Source organism: Labrus bergylta, chromosome 4, assembly GCF_963930695.1.
Source record: "Labrus bergylta chromosome 4, fLabBer1.1, whole genome shotgun sequence".
NCBI classification, from domain to species: domain Eukaryota; kingdom Metazoa; phylum Chordata; class Actinopteri; order Labriformes; family Labridae; genus Labrus; species Labrus bergylta.
In genome coordinates, this window is record NC_089198.1 from 30197930 (window position 1) to 30220942 (window position 23013).

Here is a 23013-nt window from a genome sequence, read left to right on the forward strand (position 1 = left end):
TAGTTTTATACAAGCCTGTAAGTCAAGTGACTACAGTGTTGTTTGTTTAGTATGTAAAATAAAATATATTGTTTCCTAAGTTTAAATGATTGCAGTGCTAATTAAGTTAGCCAGTTAATGACATTTTCCAGTATGTGTTAGCATCAAACTAAAAACTAAGTTATGCATCCCGGCCCATCTCTAAGATTCATACTAACATATGTACAAATACTAATTAACTAATATCAAGGCTGCTAAGAAAAGTCACCTACCAATCTAAAAAGTAGGAATTGGTGAGCCCTAATCTGTCTCCTGCTACTGTAGGTATTGTGGAGAGAGAGTCAAGCAGGATCCAGAAAATGCCATCATTTGTCACAACTACTGTAGAACATTTTATCATTCAAGAAAACTTCAATTAACAACTTTGATGACCTGTAAAAAATTAAAGAGGTATTTTTATTGGCCAGGTCTGACTGTTCCCAGCTCTGTTGCTTCTACTCTGGTGACTTCTTTAAAACAAACTTATTTTGAAATGTACTTTCCTTATGGAACAGGTTGGACTACTGTTGGTTCCACTGTTACCTCCCAAACACCAGGGACACCAGAATCAGGTAACGTATTTTACAAAGTGGACAACTTAAATGTCTGTCAGATTGTACTTTCATACTGGTTGCTTATTGGTTGGTCTAATGTGAGTGATTTATATACATGAACCCCCATGTGGTGCTCTCTGACATTTGTTAAGTCTTTAAAGCACAACTTCAACATATTTTATGTTGACATGCAAGTCTCGTCAAAATCAGACAAATTCACTCCTCTGAGGCTCTAAGACATTTGTTGTTCCATGTTTTGTTCAAGAAAAGTATAGACAGTACAGTCTTAATGTTATTTACTAGGCCTTAAAGAAACAGTTATAATATGAGCTCTATGCAGCATCTGGTGGAGAAAGAAGAGTAGACCATGTTTAGTAAATCAAAAGATGTTAAGATGAGATTTAATATAAATTCTCCTGACTGATGTTTCGAGCTTGGACCAAGTCAAAATGGTTTCAACTTTGGGTGAATCTAACATTTTCCCCCCAGATGGCTTTAAAAAACATCTGTGTATACAGAACATTAGAGAAGAGAAGAAATTCCCGCTCGCTCAAATGCCTCCAAAAGATTTAATTGAAACACAAGGTTTTTGACCATAGTTCTTCTTCAGGTGTTCACTTTGGTGTAAAGAATGTTAACATGTCTCTAATCCAGTAGTAGTACGGCTGGTTGTAGGTCTTGTTGTGGCTGTTTGTGCTAAACACCAGTGTTGTTGTTGTGGAGACGGCTGTGTTAGGGCGCACTCACACTCGGCAATCCGTACCGTGCTCAGGCCCGGTCAGTCCTGGAGCAGCGTGAGTGCAGGCCAGTGGAGGAATGGGGAGGGGGTGCTATCGTGCTTAAGCACGGTAAGGGACAACTTTGCCTAGTGTGAGCCTGCCCTTAGTCTCCAGTCGTTTAATGTAACCTGTGTAAGGTGACACTTTTTAACTGCCTCTTCTCTTAATGCAGAGAAGATCATGTGGGTGATCGCAGCAGCTGTGACGGGGGGTGTCCTCCTGCTGGGATTGGCCCTTCTCTTTGCTCAGAGCAGAATTGGTAAAATGACAAATCATTAATATCTCAAATGTTAAAAAAACTGGGAACTATTTACACCCATTTGTAGTTGAAGAAAATATTTCATATGAAACAACTTTTGATTCTCTTAAAGGAAGCTGGCGGTAGTTAACATGTGGTATTCCTGTTAAGAGGGTTTTGTGGAAGCTTGCTGATATCAATAACTAGTTCTTTTTTTTTTTTTTTAGATAAATGTGATTCCAAAAGGTAAGACAACTTATTTCACATATATATTTGGTCAACATGTAGAAGAAGAACTTCAGATACAAACATGTGAAAACAATAAGTTGGTCAACAAGTTGTAAAAAGATAAATCAAAGGCATCAGGAAAAGATTGAGTCGGTGGAGAAAGCTGAATCAGCAAATATTTAGATAAAAGTGAGTCAGCAGAGTAATAGTGACAACTTTTTAGTTTAGAACACCATCCAATAATTAACCATGCTGAATCTGATAAAAAGTCATCGTACCTTGTTTATATTAGGTTTGGTTATATATAAACCTAATGTTTGTAAAAACATATTTATATTAATTGTGTTTTTTTTCTTACTTATTATAATTTGTGTCATAAACTACTTTAATCTGCTCATCTTACTTCCCTTCCGTTCTCTTATCTACGCACACACACACACACACACAAACACATAAATACACACACACACACACACACACACACACACACACACACACACACACACAAACACACACACACACACACACACACACACACACATTAAAAGTACGCTAAAGATGCTCAAATAAGATGACCTGCATTTCAAATGTTTCACTCGATATTCTGTAATCACATCAGGTGATCTTCGTATGTGGAGGCTTATTGATGATGATGCGTATCACAACAATCATCATAAACTATGAGTGCAGGACAGCAGCTGCAGTAAAATATTAAAAGAAGGAATCGGTGCATTTACAGCGGGGATGTACCGGCTGATTTCTCTCTCACTCTCTAGAGTTTCCTCTCTGTGTGAAACACTGTGATGATGAGACTTAATCATTTTAAATGTTTCTCTTTGTAAATCATTTTTGGGGATTTTTGCCGCAGGTTGAGAGCGTCACAGTGTTAGTGTATAGGTCATATCGTTGCTCTGCACACTATAGGATCAAAACTGTTCATTATGTGATTGTTGTTGTCTCAAATATCTGTTATGATGTTGAAAACCTAAGTGTGGATCAGACTTAACACAATACATTGAGAAATGTGTTCTGTGCTGTTGCTTCCTCTTCAGTAAGGATGTTTTTTAACCAAACCCAATCTATTATGTCTTTTTTTTTCATTCAGAACAAAAGCAAACATCGCAGGTAAATCCAAAGGTATGTTGCTCACTCCTGTATTGAAGAGACCAAGCCAAATACAATAGAATATGTTGGTTTAACATTTAATTACATGTCTGTGTATACACTTCTCTGTATTAAAATGCTAATTGTCTTTGTTTTAGATGATCAGAAATATATGGTAAGTCTCACCAATGATTGTAAATGTCAAACCTGCTTCAACTGTAACATTTTCCAGCACACAGTAATTCCCACAACAACAAAAACATCATCAAGGTTCAGTCCCTGTACCCGTTTAATTAACAATTATATTACAGGTCACATATTATACTCCTTTTCAAAAAGTTAAAATAAATCTCAGAGCTCCCCAAACATATCTGTGAAGTTTCTTTGTGATGTCATGAAGAGAAAATCTCCAAACAGCCTGTTTGAGCACACATTGTCTGAAAGGTGGAGCAGGCTAAAGACAGAGAGGATGGACTTTTCTCATTATTTGTTGTCTTGTTTTGAGCTTCTGATACCCTTTCATTCAAACTATTGATCTGTTGTAAACATCATGAATCAATATAAAAACATTTTTTTAACCCCAGAGACATGCTGTTATGAAATCTGAGATAACTTTCATTTGAAGAAAAAGAGACTATTTTCCTTTATTCATAACACAATAGATTTTGAAGCAGTTTATCCCTGTGTGACAGATTATTGGGATGAAATCTATGAAAGTTTAGTCGACTCACCTCTAAATCTTCCAGATGCAGTTTATTGTAAATCGAAAAATAGACTTGAGCTTGTATAGCATCCTTCTCGTCTTCTAACTTCTCAAAGCACTTTTACACCTACACATTCACACACTGATAACAGAGGCAGTAACTTATCCCATTCATACACCGCTGGTGAAGCAGTGGGAGCAATTTGGGCTTAAGTGTCTTGCCAAGGACCCATCGAACATGTAGATGCAGGGGCTGGGGATTGAACCCCCAACCTTCTGGTTGAGAGATGACCAACTCTTGCACTGAGCCACTTCACAATAAGATTTATTGACAGAGATAGTGATGGGACAGTAATTGTTTTCTGATCATAATCTGGCCTGCTTCCTACGTCAAGGTGGGGAGGCTGCTGGTCCCCCTTCATTAATAGGACAGCTAAAGGCAGACTGTGATTGTTGGTAGGAGAGGGTGGGTGATACTGAGAGTCTGAATAAATGATGGTGATTTTGAAACTATGATGATGATCATTAAGATGATTTGGACATATTGTATGTTTATACTTTCTTTTTTATTTTTAGGGTGGTTATGATGAAACGTACAGTATCGTCTTCTATGAATGCAACATTGGTGAGTTGAGAAACATCATAACTTGATAAGAAAAAACACAAAATGCTGGCAGGTATTCAGACCTCAATGAGGGCGACTAAGCAGTGTGTGCTTCTTATTTCTCTCAGAGTGAAAACTGCAGCACCTCAGAGATGAAGGCTACATCAGCTCAGAGAGATACAGAGTGTTCAAAGCTCTCTGACATTAGCTCAGAGGAAAATGTTGTTTCCTGTATCATTATCACATTTACTTCTCATGTACAGCTTCATTACTTAAATGAATAACATCTTTATCAAAGTAGACATTAGCACGGTGAACTGGTCTACTGCATTGATAGAAACAAAGAAATCAGAAACTGAATAAAGTTAGAAGATAACATCTCCTGTATCACAATGTTTGAAATAATAAATATATCCTACATAACAACAAACTATGTTTCTGCTCTTCATGTTAACTTCAGCTTGATATTTGTTTTTAAAGTGTTAAAGACTGGGAAAGGGATGGGAAAAAATACAAACGCACTACAATACAATACAAAGAGGAGAACGAGGAAACCACCATAGAGACAGAAATCTATCACAACTATATGTTCAAAGACCAAGCCAAGAAAAATCTGAATTTAGAATGAGTATTGTAATGAGCATGGCAGAGATAAAAGTAATGAGTGAAGTTGGATTAAGGAATGATTATGAGGGTTGATAGATGAGGGGATGAATGTAAGGGTTGTTTTCAAAGCACTTATGATCCACCAATGTAGCATACTACTAAATAAAAAACTTTAGACATTTTTTATTATTATTTATACATTTGAAGAAGTCACAGAAGTGTCCACTAGAGTGGACATCATGCTAAAATTACTATTATTTATTTTTTTATGAATGGAAAAAACAAATAGTTTTTGTTTCTTTATAAAACACATTTTCTGTTTGTCACATGCAAATGGTAAATGGACTTGGGCTTGTATAGTGCTTTATTAGTCTTCTAACTACTCAAAGAGCTTTTACACTGCAGGTCACACCTACACATCCAAACACTGATGGAAGAGGCTGCTATGTTACGTGTCTATCAGAAGTAATCCCATTCATACACATTCATGTGCCAACAAATGAAGCAGTTGGGAGCAATTTGGGGTTAAGTGTCTTGCCCAGAGACACATCGGGCATGTGACTGCAGGAGCTGGGGATAGAAGCCCCGACCTTCCTGTTGAGAAACAACCAACTCTATTTCTGAGCCATAGCCATCCACTGTGTCCATATGTCCAATGGGCTGGATTTAGTCCTTTTGAGTTTCTTGAATTTGAATTTTGAAGGTTTTCTGTCTTTCATTTTTGAAGTTGTTTCTCCTAAAAAATGGGAGAGCAAACATTGTGGGAGAGCTGGGGTTTGAATTCAGACTTAAGCTCTTGCTGAATTAACACCTTCAATGAAACCTACAGTATGTAATAATTCACAGAAAAAATAATGGATGTAAAAAACATCTCTCAAAAGTCATAGTTTAAAAATATAAATCTATTAATTTCAAAAAAAGTTTGAATCCCCATCAAATATTGTTAAGATCAGCAAAGTCTCTCCAAACCTAAAATCAATATCTAGAATTTCAACAATAATATCGTTCCTTAGTTTTTACTTGATGTTGAAATGACTTGTTGATGCTACATTATGCCTCTGATTGATTGATGATTTGATTGTACTGTATGATCAAGCGGCTGGCCTGCATTGTCCATGAGTAGACAAACTCATTGGCATGTCCTTATTTATGAGGCTATACTTAAAGGGACACTTCACCTGTTGAAACATGAATCTGTATTGACATTGGGTCATATATGTAGAAATGTGAAATACATTTTGAAGTTGGTGCCTTCTTGGCCGTGAAAAGGCAGAAAGTGTCGTTTTGGCTCATGTTGATGAAAGACACCAAATCCCAGAATGCACCGCAGGCCACTCCCACTAAGGTCCTCTAATTCAGAATCAGAAATACTTTATTAATCCCAAAGGGAAATTCGATCGTTACAGTTTCTCCAAAATATACAGTATAGCAGTAAAAATATAGTAATAAAAACATTTACAGACATATTTACTTCAACACATAAGACCATTTCCTTAACTGATTCAGAGATTTCTTCCAGAACTGATCTTTGTAATTAATGGCAGAAAACAGACTCTATGTCTGTGTCCATAGTCAAACAATGAGAGCATCGACACTACCAGTTCACCCCAACTCCTCACCGCCGCCGACAGGCAGGCATCATGTCTCTGCTGCTGAGCTGGCGGTGGCCGGCGGCGGCAATATAACAATATAAAGACGGTTGCTGCCGACAGGCCGGTCTTATGTCGCAGCTGGGCTCCCGGGGGCTCGCGGGGGCAGAGCTCGCAGCGGCCGGGCTCATGGCAGCCAAAACACAAAACCGGCCTGTCGGCAGCAACCGTCTCGCCGCTATATTTATGTTTTTTCGCCATTATCAGCTTTCTCCATAGAGCCTGTTAGCACAGCTTCCAAGCAATATGGCGGACGTTAAGTTTAGATTCTTGGAGCGAGTTCCCACCCACTGATCTGTGATTGGTCTGTAGCTTCAGTGGTCGAAAATATGAGGAACTAGCATTGTAGTTTCACCCCGCTAACCACAACAGCTTCCAGTGACGCAAAAATCGTCATTTTGCGTCACTGGAAGCTCCTTTTCAGACTTAGAAATACAAAGATTTCCCATCTCAGGGGAAAATGAGGGCGGGATGCACGACCATTCAAAAATACTACCAGGTTTCTAATGATACAAAGCTTAATGCAAATGGTGAAGTATCCCTTTAACCTGCTTCCCTCACACTTGTGTAATTGTATTCATGCGAAAAGGACTGGAAGCTAGATCTTTGCTCTACGAGCCAGTCACAAAACGTATTGTTATCTGTTCCCAAACTGTGTCTTGAAACGGGGAAAAGGAGTCTCAGGTACGCTGCTCCTGCTGGCTGGAATCTCCTTCAGGATGATCTTTGTCTTGGGGAGCTGGTCTCTCTTTTTATCATTTTTAAAGTATATTGAAGGTGTTGGAGGAAAATGCGAGATGCTTTAAATAATGACTTTTCTTCTCTGTGACTCAGGACATGTTGATCTGTGTTTGTAATTACTCTGTGTTTTATGTCTGTAACATGCTTGTTGTGCTGCTGCCCCTCTTGGTCAGGACACTCTTGTAAATTAGATTCTTAATATCAATGATGTTTCTCCTGGTTAAAAACATTTTCATAAAAAAAGGGTTGTCTGGAATAACAGGATTGGAAAGACATTCCTGAGCCTCGTGGGAATGACTTTGTGAAGGCAATCTTGATTTTGAAGACACGTTTGTTATATTTACTACATCTGACCAGTGGGTGGCAGTGTATGGCTTGATAATTTCCACTACAGAGTCTGTTGTGAAACCACCATGCATTTAGCAGGAAACAGCTTTTTGAACAGCTGTTCACTGCAACCTCCAGAATTAAATAAATGAAAACAAACTACAATATTAAACACATTATAATACAAGAGACACAAATCTATCACAACTGTATATAAAATATTGTTCATACAATGACTAAAAACTTGAGATCACTCACTTTGAACAACCAGAAGAAACATAAAGCTCGAGGAGGCAAATGTGTGAATAAACTGTTTTAATGATGAAGAAAAAATGAAACAAACTTTGTCTTTAGTGAGAGCAGACTATGAACAAGCTCAGTGTGTTAGTGAAGTGTACTGTAGGCATATGTTTCACCTACATACACTATGTCATCTTTCTACAGATGTTAGTTTCCAATGTGGGATATTCAATTTTTAAAAATGGTTCTTTAAATATTAAGCTGTGGTTTGTCTGTCAGTGGGTTTCATTTCTGATAGCTGTCGTTCTCATGTATCTAATTTAAGAACCTGGTCTCATTAACCACAAAGTCCACACAGTGAGACACACACGTATCCTCTGTACAGTCTCAGTGTTCAGCTTCATCATGGCCGGACGTCTGCTGTTTGTCTTCTTCATGTGTAAGTAAAACCTTTATTGATTTATTCAGTATTATTGTGGACTATTATAAAGCTCTGCAGATTGAAACATGACGTTAATGTGTCATGTCAGATATCATCATATCAGTGATTAAGCTTTGAGTCTGTGATATTGTGTTTTGTGTTCTGCCAGTTGTGACAAATAAAATCTATTTTTGTCTCACTTAATAATTCTACTTTTGATGAAAATAAATGAATAGTTGGAGGAGTTGAAATGTGTGAACTCTTGGAGTTATTATTATGTGTAGTCACCTTACTTTCACTGTGTTTTTTAAACAGATGTCTTTAATGGGATTCAAACAGAAGGTCAGTCTGTGATCTCTCATGGTTCATGTCTAACTGTGCTGTGATCGCTGCACTACTGAAGAATTTAAACATTTATATACAGCTTATGTTTGAGTTTGATAAAACATATTCATGGTTTATATTTTCAGCTCGTCTTCCACCTAAACTTACAGTGAATTCAGCGGTGATCAAAGAGACAGACTCAGTCACACTGAACTGTCAGACTCCATCATATGTGTCTCAGTGTTATTACCAAACTTTAAGTGGAGAAACTGTGAGGACATTTTCCTGTCTGCAGACACTGACAGGAAGTGAACTGCTGAAGATGGATCATCAGAGTTCATCTGCTGAGGTCAAAGTGGAATGTTTTTACACTGTTCAGATTGGAGACAAACATTTTCCATCTCCACACAGTGACACAGTCTCCATCAGCATACAAAGTGAGTAATACAAGTGTTGTCAATATTCATATATTTTGTTACATAATCAGAAAGAAACAAACTGGTTCAAGCAGTCTGATTTAAAGAGTTGGAATATTGTCAAAAGGCATCCTCTACCAGTATACATTTGTCAAGTGATTTATTTGAATGAAAATGCTTTTGCAGATTTGAGATGTATTTGAGCTACATTTGCTTTGTGTGTTTTAATAATTATTTTGAAAGTGATTATATAAGATAATCTGTTGTTGTTTATAGTCCTAAAAACACTCAAACAAACATACTAATGGGAGCACTGGTGGAACATGTATTATACTGTGATCCAGCGGTGATCACAGAGACAGACTCAGTCACACTGAACTGTCAGACTCCATCGTCAGTGTCTCAGTGTCAGTACTTCACTTTAAGTGGAGGAACTGTGAGGACATTTTCCTGTCTGCAGACACTGACAGGAAGTGAGCTGCTGAGGATGGATCATAAGAGTTCACCTGCTGAGGTCAAAGTGAAATGTTTTTACACTGTTCAGAGTGGAGACAGAAATGCTCGATCTCCAGAAAGTGAATATTCCTCCATCTCTGTTCAAAGTAAGTAAATCTGTCTTCAAGCTGGATCAGCAGAAGAAAAACCCTGTGGTGTAAATGTCATGAACAAAACATTTGATTTTATTTTTAGATGAGACAAACCCGAACAAGGAGAGTCTCAGCACTTTGAAAACCTCAGTTTCTATTGTAACTTCACCTGCTGATCAAGGTGAGTATAGCCTACTGCATATTTCAGTGTTGCTTTCACTTTTACCGTCATTTACTAACTAGCACTGTCACATAAAACTAGAGTGCCACATTTTCCTTAAACATCAGACTCCTGTTAAAACATAATTTTTTCAGACATTCAAGTCCAACAGACTCCTGATTTATCCTTTAAACAAGTCCCACACAGCGGGAGTTTGCCTGGACAAACTTAGTGGTATGATGGTCAAAGTCATACGTTGGTCAAAGACGATACCAAGATTTGATGTTTGGTTGAAACGAGCCAATTAACTGATCAACTACAGTGGTGATGGTATCTGTTACAATAAAATTATATTTCAGTTTTGTCAGGATTAGGATTAAGTAAATTAATATAAATCCACTTTTGGATCGCGACAAAGCAGTTATTAACAGTTATGAGAGGACAGTTGATTCCACATTATTGGGTTTTATCATCAAAGTTTTATAGTCCCCTCCATCAGCAAAAACAGAAGAGGTTTTTCCGTGCTGGAAATCAAAAGAAAGCCTGATATGTCTCATGTTGTCAAGTACATTGACGTTGATATCACTCTAACCTCTTCTGCTGCAGGTATTGTAGAGAAAGAGTCCAGATGGACCCAGAGGACACCATCACTCATCACAACCACAGGTAGGACATTGTATGATTCTAGATCACTTTTAAAGTATTGTTAACTCTATTTTTTTACTTTATTCACCAGGTCTGCCTACAAGTAGCTCTAGTGCCTCCACTATTGTGAGACCTTTAAAAAAAACTTCAGGTAATTCAATCATTTACGTAATACATTTATTTTTATTTTTTTTCATTATGTTTAGTTTGAAATTATATTTTTTTAATTAACAAGGTTGGACTGTTGGCACAGCAAGTAACAATGATGGTCCCAACTTTGCCCACTCAACATCAGTGAAACCAGAATCAGGTGACGCGTTTAATTTTGTTTTAACCTCAATGCCAGTTTCAGCACAAGACAACATGGATGGTTGATGGTTATTGATTGCTCAACCTGATATCTGTGATGGATATACAGGTTCATAACTTTTTGTGAAGAAAGCTTTCCTGCTGTGTGGGATTATTTGACTGTTTCATGCAGTGTGTTTACGCTCTATGTTGAATAATTCAGATAACCTTAAAGCCAGAAGTCAACGGACTGACTTAGATCAATTGTGTTACAATCCGGGGAGAGCAGGGGCAGTTGTATCCTGAAACTGTGCAAAAGCTCCATTAGATTAAAAAGCAGATGCATGGAGTGCTGCATGGAAGTTGAAAAAAGTTTTGATAATTAATCCTTCTGGTGCTCTTCAGTGCGTGTATCCAACTTAGAGGCTTTTGAAGAAGTCTTGAGTGCCTCAGATTTCTTCAAAAGCTCCCTTAGATTGTCTTATCTGAACAAAAAAGGAACCACTTTTGAAAGCTACCAACTTCATCGCCTTTGGTTTCTTTTTAGGTAAAAGGTTTGTGTAATTTGCGTGACTTGAATGTAAATGTTTGATAATCAGTTGATTGCACTGTAAACCCGAACAAGTTGAAAGTACTCAAAATGTTTGTCGTAACTGATTACCTCAAAGTTTTTGAGTAGTAGAAATAAATTTTTTTAGTAGAACTGAAATTAATAAATATAATTTCAGTTCACTCAATTGTTTTCTTATTTTCTTTTTTAATTTTTAAGTTTTCCCAACTCAAATGTATTACTTATAAAAAAATATATATTTTTAAGTTATGCATGCTCGCTTTAATTGATTTGATGATACTCATTCAAATTAAATCCAACCAACTCTTCTACTCAATAAATTTGTTTGTGCTCAACCCAAAGCCTGGGGGAAATCTAATCGAAAAAATTAAATTGTGCTAAACTTATACACCGAAGGAAAAAGATAAACAAAATAACTTCTCATCAGCTCAAAATGTACAAGAAAACCCTCATTTACTGAAATGAGGGTTTTCTTGTACATTTGTTAAAAAAATACTAATACAACTCACTTTGTTCAGTTCACCTTTTTTATTCAAGTTTAAAACAGTCTATACAACTTGAAACAACTGGAATGGTTTTGTAGATCCAGTCATGTGTCTGTATTTTAATGGAAACATTGACAGTGTTTATTTTACACAGGATTCAAAGAACCTTAAACTGTGCTACAAGGTGCAAATTAAGGACATTATTAGAAATAATCAATAAATTTAAACAAAATATGAGAAAATAACTTTTGTGGAATCAAAAGCAAATAAAGATCCAATGATTTAACATAATGAATCACACGTATCATGTGCTGAGGTAGATAAGGAACCTTCTAAAATGATCACCTTCAGATAAAAACCAACATTATGAAAATGTACATCATCCAACCTGGGGAGACCCGTCACATCAAGGTCTGTTTCAATCACATCAGAAATGCTGTCAGGGTTGAACTGGATGGTACCAGTGGAGCTCTCAGTGACCACATAGAGGAGAGCTACAGGGGTGTTCAAAGTTTGGCTCATCATCCCACTGCAAAAATAAAAGGAAAAAAAGATGGAGATAATCCCAGTAACAAGATTACAAGTCCTGCACAGTAGGCTCTTGCTCCTCACACAATTAAAAGCATCAGTAAATATGTTTCTGTCTTGACACAACACTCGCATGTAAATATGCATGTTGGCAGTTACTGGCGGTCACACTTTTTTTTCTGTCTATACTGTCTCTATAATACCTGCTGAATGTGAGCCACTGTAAGGGTGAAAGGACAAAATTGAAAGTCCTAATTCTGTTTTAAAATGCGACCTAAAGTTCATTGTTATTATGAGGCCTCTAGAACTCAGACTTAGCCAAATCACATCAAAGATAATCATGCTTCCTCTTCCTGCCACAAAAAAAGAAAATCAACTAATTCTTGTTTTTTTACCTCTGACTGCTGAAGCACCATTTTAGCTTCAGCCTAACTACGGGAAGATTTTCTTATGTTCAACAAGGATTGAAAATGTCTTACAGTTGGACCTGGCCTAATACAGTATGCCTCATGGAGTGGAAGAATAATAACAGTCCTTATACTCTTTCACTGTAATTAACACATGCAAGCCTTATATTTGGATAGAATATAGAAAAATCTAAACCCATCTCTTCTATTAAAGTCTGTAAAATGCAGGAAGTCACATTTTACTTTACAAAAACAGTTTACACTAGTCATTGATATTGACATTTTCATAATTGCACAATTGCACTGAGTACATACCTTGCAGGTCTTGAAGATCCCCTTGCCCGTACAATGGGAGGGTATGAGGAGCCAGAGTGCTTCTTGTGTACATCATGCTGTTCCTAGGCCAAAAAAGAAATTCCTTTTTAAATTCTCATTATGACTATAAGAATAAATGATCATTATTAACCTTAGCTGCAGGTTAAAATGATTATTCTTCTGTATGTAATTTACCTACAGCTTATATATCCTCCTGCAGCGCCTGTCTCTCATGTCTCTGAGGCCTTCTGCCTGTATGCTGTTGCAGTGTGTGTCGGTCCAGCTGGCTGTAGAATGTGTTGTGAAGGTTCATATTTGTGATGCAATGGAACTCAGCAAACACCTGCAGACCTACAGAAACATAAAAGTATATTGATGAACACTTTTTAACTGTAACACTGAAAATAGATTATTTGTAGTTTTACTTAATATTCAGTTTGATCCAAGGGAAATAGATTCAATTAGCAATATGACATAATTTAGATTATTCCAGTTCATCATAATCTAATGCTTATATTTATTTTAATTTAACAACAAATCATTTTATAATGCAGTAGACCATTAAAGATTATCACTGTACTGCTGGGGCAGACAGAAGGCTGTGGGTTCACAGGTAACAATATAAAAAGTTTAGAAATGGCTTACTTCTTACCTGATGTCTTTAAAGCTTGAAGTTCAGTGCTCTTCAACCTGATGGGAAAGATCAGTCACATACGATATAAAAACAAACCAGGATCACTCATTAAACAAACATATTTTAGTGAGTCACACAACTCTCTATTTAATGGTTAATTAAATATTTAAAAATCATTTATGTTGCGTTCCGTTCTTCTTTGTCCTGCAGTCTGACAAATAAATACGACGAAGAACATTATATTTGATCTCAAACACGTCAGCGCAGCAGCTTACCTGCCTCCACAGTAGGGTCAAAGTTCATCTAAATAACGTTGCTGCAGTTTCAACAACAGTTAGCTCAAGGTATTAGCATGCTAACGTTATAGCTTCTGTTAACGTTATACACCAGTAAACAGACACGAGAAGTTTGAGAAACTTTTTTACTCACCACAGCAGATGACTTAGAACAAGGAACAGCCCGAGACTTGAAATAATGCCAGTCAGTTGAATGGTAGTGGCTTCAGTCACTGGCACACCGTCATGTTGACATTACCCTAACTTTCAAACTTGTGGCGCTTCTAGTATGGCCGTTGTGAGTTTTTCAATAGCGTGAGTGAACGTAGCGACGTCGATGACGTCAAACGCTGCGTCCCTCTGTTAACTCAAATGATATGATTTAGACATGGATATTAACTCAAACACATTGATCCATATTAAATTAAAACACATCATTCGTTCAGAGAACTCAATAGTTTATTGTTTTGTTAACTAATTAGCTGCTTTTAAGTTCTGTACCCTTAATGGCTTTGAGTTAGTAATACTGTTCTGGTTTACATTGTGGTTATGGTTGAACCCAGGTGAAGACACAGAACAGGTAAGGCTTGCAGGTAGTGAAGGGGAAGCTGGTGGTGTTAATCTAGAGCTTGACTTGTGACACAGACAACATATGAATGGTGTATTGTTCTTGCACAGACTGACAGAGCAGGGTTCTTTTAAGGCCCTGACACACCAAGCAGATGGCCAAGAACTGGTGGCGACGAAGACCGCCTGTGGTGTCGGCGGGCGACGCCTTTTGTCTTGGCCAAAAAGTTGCACTATAACACACAGCAAAGACTATAGACGATGGCCAACAACCACGTACGTTCTGCGCATGCATGAGAGGCAATAACTCTCCATGTCAGCAGGTTGCGGTAGTCTGTAATCGTCATTCCAAAAAGGGAAAACTGGAAAAGGACAAGGAAGAACACAGATAAATAAAATGTTGTTGTGTTACGAGAAGGCAATTTTCTCAGAAGTAAGTTACTTCTTATCGAGAATGTCTGATGAAAAGTTGAAAATAGCGCTGGCGTTGTCAGCAGTGCAAGCCCCACCACTTTCGGATGCAGTTGTTAGCTTGGCTGTCCATCCTGCTGACCTCTGATGATGGAATCTCGCTGACCTTTAGTGGCCACAACACTTGATGGTACAGTGATGGTAGCTTCCCCATGTGTCTGTCAGAAAAGTCTGCCGAGCTGTGGGATCGGCTAACCACCAGCAACAAAGATGGTCTTGTTCTGTGGCACCCCTTTCCTCAATGAGAGACTTCTTGATAATTCCGCCTTTATCTTCATTCTTGCCCTTGTGATGAGCTCATCAAGGTGATACAGGAGCCTCGCCGTGCATGGAGCCGTCTGAAGGATGCTTGTGACAACGTCAATTTAACTCCTAAGCGGGAGAAGCCTGGTAACTTGATACCTCCCATCACCTGCCTTGCCCCTATGAGGATTATCTCAAAGGCTATCACAAACAAGATTGGGGAGATTGCGCATCCCATGGCAATGCCGCATTCCAGCTGTTGCCATTCTGATGTGTAGCCTTCCAGGGTGAAGCCCATGTGCAGATTGCTTAAGTATTTGGCTATGATGTTCACACAATCTGGGATATGGAAGAATTCCAAAGCAAAGTCTATCAGCTTGTGCGTCACTGAGCTGTACGCGTTGGCAAGGTCTAACTACATCACATGCAGGTCGCTCTTCTCTCTCTTCGCACGCTGGATTTGGTCCCAAATCATAACAGAGTCCTCGATGGATCCAGGGAAGCCTGGGATTCCAGCCTTCTGACAGCTTGTGTCGATGTATTCATTTGCCAAGAGAAAGTTGGCCACTCTCCTTGCCAAAACAGCAAAGACAATCTTCCCCTCCACATTCAACAAGGCAATGCTTCTGATCTGGTTGATGATATGGGAGTTCTGATCTTTGGGGATGAAGACACTGATTGCTTTCTGCCACTATAATGGAATACAAGCTGTTGTCATAAGCTTCCACAGCACTTTCACTACCTGGGGACAGTTCTTATACAGCTTGTAGCGAATCCCGTTCTGTCCAGGGGCTGATGCTGACCTTGCCTTTTTGATAACCTCTTCCACCTCATGCAGTTTAGGTGGGGGGTATCAAATGGCAAGGTTGGTGGAACTGGGCATGGCCATGTCCTGGGGAGCCGAGGTGTAGCTTGTCTGCTATCACTGTACTGGCTCTTCATGTACTGTTCCACCTCCTCCTTGGTGGCGTCTAGCTTACCACTCTCTTCTTCTCTCTCTTCTTCCTCCTCCTTCTGATCCTCTCGGTCCTGTGCAGCTGGGCAAGCTTCTGTTTGACCTCGTCCCACAGCTCCTTTAGGCCGACTTTTTCATCGGGTGCAGCTTTCCTCCAGTTCTGGCTGAGTTGGTTCTGACAAGTTGTTCGATGTCCCTCTCTATCCCTCCTATTCTCGAGGCTGTGGGCTGCTTCCTCCTGACTTCCACAAACTTCTCTCTGCATTCCTCATGGATGATCTTGCTGAAGATGTTAAGCTTGCTTTTGACTTCTCCTCTCAAGTACAGCTCCGGCAGGTGGCTCAAGTCTGCATCGAGTTTCTGCAACTCTGCACAATTATTCGCTTTTGGCCACTTGATCTTGATGTGTCTCCCTGGTTGCTTTGCTATCAGACTAGTGGGCCGTGCCACTGGTAGGCCTGTGTCCTCATCTATGCTGTGTACCTTCTCCATCACAGGACCTCTTTCTGCTACTTCCAACATGATTGCACTGTGATTGCAATCCCGGCTTTGGGTCCCTATTGTCTGAACTGCTTGCACAATGCAAGGTCGTTGGTCTGTCTGCCTTTCATCTACCCCTGATGGATATGTAATCCCCTACATGATGCCACCTTCTCCCAACCGCAAATACACTTCCGGAGGATTTTCTCATTGTTGTTTTCCATTCCTGTCGTTACCTCTTGTTCCGTCCTGGTATGCCCATCTTCTCTTGGAGGGCCTACGGGTTGTTTCATTTTGTTCTGCTTGGTGTATCCTGGGGCTTCCAGGTTGCAAGTGGGTAGGGTGACTAGCCGCCCACTCCTGCGGCAGTCTGTCCTGCTGTCAAGTTGTCCACCAGTCTTTCCTAGCTGTCACCCGACAACATCATGTACAATAGTGATGTTTCAACAGCAGAGTGACTGTAAATCTGGGCATTTATGACTGAGCTTGTACACAGAAGGACATTAACCATCTGGGATTTTTGTCTTTTCCACTTTTTGCCCAAAACACTCTGGGTTAATAAAAAACATTCCTTGTTGAAAGTCAGACACTTACAGAGTCAATGCTTCTTCACTTATGTTCAAAGATAATGGTACATTTTAATGTTTTTGTGTTTGTGTGCATTTAAGATACAGGTATTACTACGGCCTCAAATAAGACAGCACCTGGGAATTAAATGAAAGCTAGACCAATATTAATATCAATGCATGATATACTCAAATTGTTCTCTTTTCTTGTTGTAAAACTGTTTTGGCTGTGCAGGTCCGACTGTAAGTTCTCCGGATACTAAAGAATTGTGGAATTGGACGTTTGTCTGGGTTTTTGCTGGTTGTGGATCTACTGTGGTCATCACAGTGATTGTTATTGTTATTCTTTGGAAGAAAAGAAGAGCTGGTGAGTCAAATGAAGTCAGAATCTTTTGTTATGTAGAAGACTGAAATATCAAACTTTTAAACTTTACTCTTTCAGTTTTTCTTTTGTAGGGAAATATTTGTAAGCTCTAAAAGTTGTGATTGTAAAATGGTAAATATACTTGAGCTTGTAAAGCACTTTCCTCATCTTCTGACTACTCAAAGCACTTTTACACTGCAGGTCATACTTACACATTCACACACTGATGGTAGAGGTTGCAATGTCAAGTGTCCATCAGTGTTAATTAATCCATTCACACAAATTCATATGCCGCTGACGAAGCAGCTGGAGCAATGCTTGTTGTCATGTAGATTGACATTAACATCACTCTAACCTCTTCTGCTGCAGGTATTGTAGAGAAAGAGTCCAGAAGGACCCAGAGAATGCCATCACTCATCAAAACCACAGGTATGACATTGTATTTATTCAAGATCCCTTTTACAAACAAGTATTAACAGCAGGAGCAACTTGGGGTTAAGTGTCTTGCCCAAGGACAGATTGGACGTGTGGCTGCAGGAGCTGGGGATCAAACCCTTGACCTCTTGGTTGAGAGACCGACTCTACCACTGAGACACAGCTGTCCCTTTAATCCCTATTGAAGGGTTAAAAATCTACTTTGAATATGTACTTGTAAGAGCTACTACTTCAGACAGACACATTTAAAACTAAATTGTAATGCATTTCGAGTATAATGAATTAAAAAGTGTTTAATTTACTGAAGGTGCATTTGGAGAAGACATCAGAAAACATTGATGTCAGGAAAAGGGGTCAGGTTTGAATGGCTGCTCTAACACGCACCCAGCTTTAAAGGTTTTGGTGAAGCATGATTGAAGACTCCGCTGAGGAGACCTCGAAAAAAATGGCAACTGTTGAGTTCACATGGTTCACAGCTAGCCTATTAAAATAACTTCTGTGGTAAATGTCAGCTTGCGCATAAATAACCAGAAAGAGTTGCAGCTCAAACTGAGTAAAAGACAAGCCTGGTAGAACACAGCGCTGAGACATGGAGACAGCGTCGTTGAGAACCCTCTCATATCTCATATCTCATAGCACTTCTGAACGTGAGCTGGAGGTGAGGTGAGGTGTATTTCTTAATAACATAGTGTGAAAGTTGTCTTGGTGGTTTCACAACCTTCAATTCTTAGCTGTGGTTGTCAGTGGCAGTTATAGACCACTTTTACTGAGGGGGCCAAACTGGGGCCAGTTGTTTTGTTAGACGGGGGCATTAAACCAAGGTGAAAAATGGACAAAGATAATCGCTTTTATATATATATATATATATATATATTATGCTAAATAATAGTGCACATCATTAAATACCATGATTTACATTTGTTTCCGTTAATATCACAGTAGATTGTGAGTACGGTTGTTGAGTACTGTGTATTTGTTATTAGGGGGGCTCTTCCTTTTGGAGGGGTGGCCACATGGGGGACCAAGCTCAGTGTTACAGGGGCACTGGCCCCTGTTGGCCCCTGCCTAGATCCGCCCATGGTGGTTTTCCAAGCTGTAGTTCCCATAATGTTTCTCGCCGTGTATCACCCTCCTAAACTAAGAACATATTTTATTGATGCATTCAAAAGTTTCCATTACCTATGACCGTGTTGTAATTTCTGGAGACTTTTTATTCACATCAACAATCTGAACACAAAACTGTTATTAAATGTGCTAGAAGCATTTGAGTTCTCACAGCGGTTTAAGGGGCCCACACGTAAATAAGGTCACACCATCGCCCTGATTCTATTTAAAGGACACAGTAAAGTAATAACGGTTACTGCTTTTCTCGATGTTGCAATTTCAGATCACTGCAAACCAAGACATGACAATGTGGTTATCATTTCAAATACGCGTTCTATTAATGACAATACCACTGATATGTATATTAATACATGAACCATAATCATGTCATCATGTGATGAGATGAGGGCCAATTTAACTCTGTTGTTAGTCAAATCATTGGCAGCACTGCTCCCGTCAAAAGCCAATAAAACGACACGGCTGTGGATCAGTGATCGAGTCGTCTCTCAACCGGACAGTCGGGGGTTTGAACCCCAGCTCCTGCAGCCACATGTGGGCAAGGGCAAGACACTTAACCCAAGTTTCTCCCACTGCTTTGTTGCTGCCGTATGCATGTGTATGAATGGGATTAGTTACTTCTGATGATCACTTCACATAACGACCTCTGTCATCAGTGTGTGAATGAATAGATGTGACCTGAGGTGCAAAAAGCACTTTGAGTAGTCAGAAGACTAGAAAAGTCTACTACTAAACAAAAAAACAAAGACTCCTGGGAGGAATGGAGAACAAGTGAGTATGCTCAAAATCTCGCCGAAAGGCTGAACAAAAATGGTGAGATTAAAAGCTTCAGATATATTTTTAAATCTAGAAAAAGTATACTGACCTGTCAGAAAAAATAACTGAAAATGTCAAAACAGCAACACATCTCAAAAATGATAAATTACTATACAAATAATACTCACTATCTCTTCTTCACAGTAAACTATTAAATCCTTATAGGTCAAATTCTGTGGAATTACTCTCTTTGAATAAATGTAATAAGGTCGCCAGTTGCAAACTAAATAAAAAAATAAAATAAAATCTTGAGAATAAGAACTTACACTTTGAAATCATGTAAAAGCAATTCCCCGCTATCAGGCTCCTCTCATCAGCTCACATGTGTCCAAGTTAGTACTGTACAGTACCTACCTCTACCTCTCCTCTTGACCCTATTCCCACAAAACTGTGTAAATGTGTCCCTCACAGCCTGTTACATGACTTACATCATGTTGTAAATGATTCTCTTCGGACTGGTTTTCCCCACTTCTCTAAAACATGCTACAGTTACTCCTTTACTAATAAAAACAACAAACCTGACCTATCAATCATTACCAACTACAGACCAATCTCCAACCTTCAGTCAAATTCTACAAACAATTACGGTTACCATCCATTCACAGTCTGTGTGATCTGTACCAATCAGGTTACAGAGCAAACCGCAGCACTGAAACTGCCACTATGTGATCAATGACCAGGAAATCAACCGTATTGTATTGTGTTTGTTTTTGTTTCTCTTCTGTCAAGCATATTGAGTTTAATTTTGTATGAAATGTGCTACACAAATAACATTTTATTGAGTTAATGCATCTAAAAAACTGCATCTTTCCCAATCCTGTTTCTAAGTTTACTTTATTATATCATCCACCATCTCTGGTAGTTGACTCGTCTCCCCTTAAATCAGTACACCCCTTAAAAAAGGAAAAATAAATACAATTTAAATAATAAATGTCAGTCAAGCTCTCCAGCAATATGAAGTGCATCATTATTCATTTCTGGACGAAAACATCGAGCCATCGGACTGAAAGGTTCTAATTAATGGACAGAGTGTGCTGTAAAATGTAAAGCTATAGGGAACATTTTCTCATCTGTGTGTCTTCCTCAGTCACAGGTTCTGAGGGAATGGAAAGGAGTGAGTCTCGGAAAAGCAACGTAAGTCTGACAGGAAGAACAATAATCACATTTTTCCAGATATACCAGATGCTCAAGTTGGTTTCTGTCTTTTCCCAGCGGTCTTTGTACCATATTTACTCTACCATCTATGAGGGTCAGACTGCAGCAGCCAGCAAAGACATGATCTACAGCAAGCTGCAGGCACACTGACATGCTAACAGTTTAAAAGTGTTTTCAAGAAGAGAAGAAGTTGACTGATGTGCTGTAGAACCAGAGGTACCCATCACGAACCAGACAGCAGCTGTCATATTTCTAAGGTAACGGTAACGGCCCGAGGCCCGATGGTTGGGGACCCCTGATGTAGAGTAATCCTGAGCTTCTGTCATGTCTTCTTCTCAAATCAACCAATATGTAAAATGAAACCAAAGTTTTCCAATGTCTTACAGTCAGAATATCAAGTTCAATCCAAAAGTGTTTGATTGAAGGTGAAGACAATATTTTTGGATATACTTCGTCTCAGTCTTGTTGTTTGCTTACTTCTGCACAAACACTGTATGCTACAGACCCAATGCAAAATATTTGAATCTTTGTATATTTTAAATAAAACTGAATTAATGTGTTGAGGTTTCTTTTCTTTGTTTGCCTTTTTAATTTCATTACTTGGTTCATATCAGACCTTACACAACCTGCAGTTATAGCCCCATAACAGCACACACACACACACGCACGCACGCACGCACGCACGCACGCACGCACGCACGCACGCACGCTCGCACGCACGCACACACACACACACACACACCTGATACAACAACATGATCTCTTAATACAGCTCATAAATACAGATATCATTTTTTTTCTGTTTTTATTCTTGAAATTTAACAGGATGTATATAAACCAATCATCTAAGAGTAAAACAGCGCTGTCCCCCTCACAAATCTCCACAGTGTTTGTTGTTTAAGCAGGAAGAAGGACCAAGATGCACTTGACGTGCCGACATTTATACCTTTTTAATTGCTTCCACCTTGTGACCAAAATCAGCATTACAAGTGTGAACCTGACAGCCCATTTCCACTGGACCTCAGAGGCCTGTACGATGAAGGTTTGTCTAACTGTCTTTGTAGTACAGTGATGTCCTAAACAGAATCATGTCTGTTTTTAACACAGCTCCGTCTGAGGACCTAAAGATCACGGCAACCAGACATTGGATTTTGGCCTCTTTAAGATGCACAGAGCTTTTTAAAAGGCCCAATACTTACATCGTATACATTTTCTCCCTGTCACAGATTTCTCTTTAAATAAGAGATGTTTTTAGGTGGCTGTTAAAAGAAGTTTATTTTGTGTCACTGTGCAGCAGCACGTGTAAAGGTCATGGGTCCAACAGCCAGACAGAAGAAGTATTCAAACAATTACAACTTAACAAAAATAAAATGTGTCTATCCTTTCTAAATCTTTGAAGATTGCACAGTGATGAACACCAGATGGTTGTTTTCTTTCAGGCTTTATGTTTCTTGAAGTCTCTTTTTATCCACAAGGGGGCAGCAGATGCTTGTTATCCAGTGCCATCGTTTGTAGAGAATTTGATCTAATCAGACTATTATCACTAAAGCAGCAGTGTTATCTTGCATTTAGGTAACAATACTTTATTTATATAACACTTTGAAGACGAGAGCATTAAAGGGCTTGCCAGAGATAAGTGAAGAAAAACATCACAATTAGAAAATAAAATCACAAAACATCAAAATGTAAATATACAGTTAAAATATTAGTTTAGTTCAGTTAAGAAATGTACGTCAGGGCTCATATAAAATAAGCTGTTGGCTAAAAAGGTGAGTCTATAAAACTGCTCCCTGAGTGGGAGTCTGTTTCAGAGCTGAGGAGCCATCACAGCAAAAGCTTGATTAACCTTTGACCTCGACCTTGACTTTGTTATGATGAGCAGGTCTCATGTGACCGATCTAAGAGGACTTTTTGGGGCAGCAAGGCGTTAAAAAAGCCTGCTGGTGTATTCTAGTGCCAGGCCATGTAAAGCCTTTTAGGGAATGAGTCAAA

General features: G+C 38.9%; 1 protein-coding gene and 1 long non-coding RNA gene across 6 annotated transcripts; both read left to right on the forward strand.

Annotated features, from left to right (window-relative positions):
• Positions 1–548: 548 nt before the first annotated feature.
• LOC136178901 (uncharacterized) lies at positions 549–3097 on the forward strand. Its single transcript, XR_010666203.1, has 5 exons — positions 549–590; positions 1524–1610; positions 1817–1835; positions 2923–2954; positions 3080–3097. It is a non-coding gene; the product is annotated as an uncharacterized lncRNA (long non-coding RNA).
• Positions 3098–8152: 5055 nt separating this feature from the next.
• LOC110005131 (uncharacterized) lies at positions 8153–21580 on the forward strand. 5 transcript variants are annotated; one of them, XM_065954348.1, is made up of 11 exons: positions 8153–8230; positions 8528–8554; positions 8683–8973; positions 9643–9720; positions 10306–10365; positions 10436–10495; positions 10580–10654; positions 17365–17496; positions 17863–17922; positions 20954–21000; positions 21079–21580. In XM_065954348.1, the coding sequence occupies exons 1-11, from the start codon at positions 8197–8199 to the stop codon at positions 21169–21171; spliced, it is 957 nt and encodes a 318-aa protein (XP_065810420.1). In that variant the 5' UTR covers positions 8153–8196; the 3' UTR covers positions 21172–21580. The 5 variants fall into 5 exon arrangements, with proteins under 5 accessions (XP_065810420.1, XP_065810419.1, XP_065810423.1 ...); XM_065954347.1 differs by lacking the exons at positions 8153–8230; positions 8528–8554 and having other exon boundaries at positions 8561–8973; positions 20960–21000; XM_065954346.1 differs by lacking the exons at positions 8153–8230; positions 8528–8554 and having other exon boundaries at positions 8563–8973.
• Positions 21581–23013: the final 1433 nt, after the last annotated feature.

What these genes read in the sequence shown, in the direction of transcription:
- LOC110005131 (XM_065954346.1), top strand. Translation starts at nt 8,580, where the DNA reads ATGTCTAACTGTGCTGTGATCGCTGCACTACTGAAGAATTTAAACATT. An exon ending in AGTCTCCATCAGCATACAAA is followed by an intron (nt 8,974 to 9,642) that starts GTGAGTAATACA and finishes TTTTATTTTTAG; the next exon opens with ATGAGACAAACCCGAACAAG. An exon ending in ATCACTCATCAAAACCACAG is followed by an intron (nt 17,923 to 20,953) that starts GTATGACATTGT and finishes TGTCTTCCTCAG; the next exon opens with TCACAGGTTCTGAGGGAATG.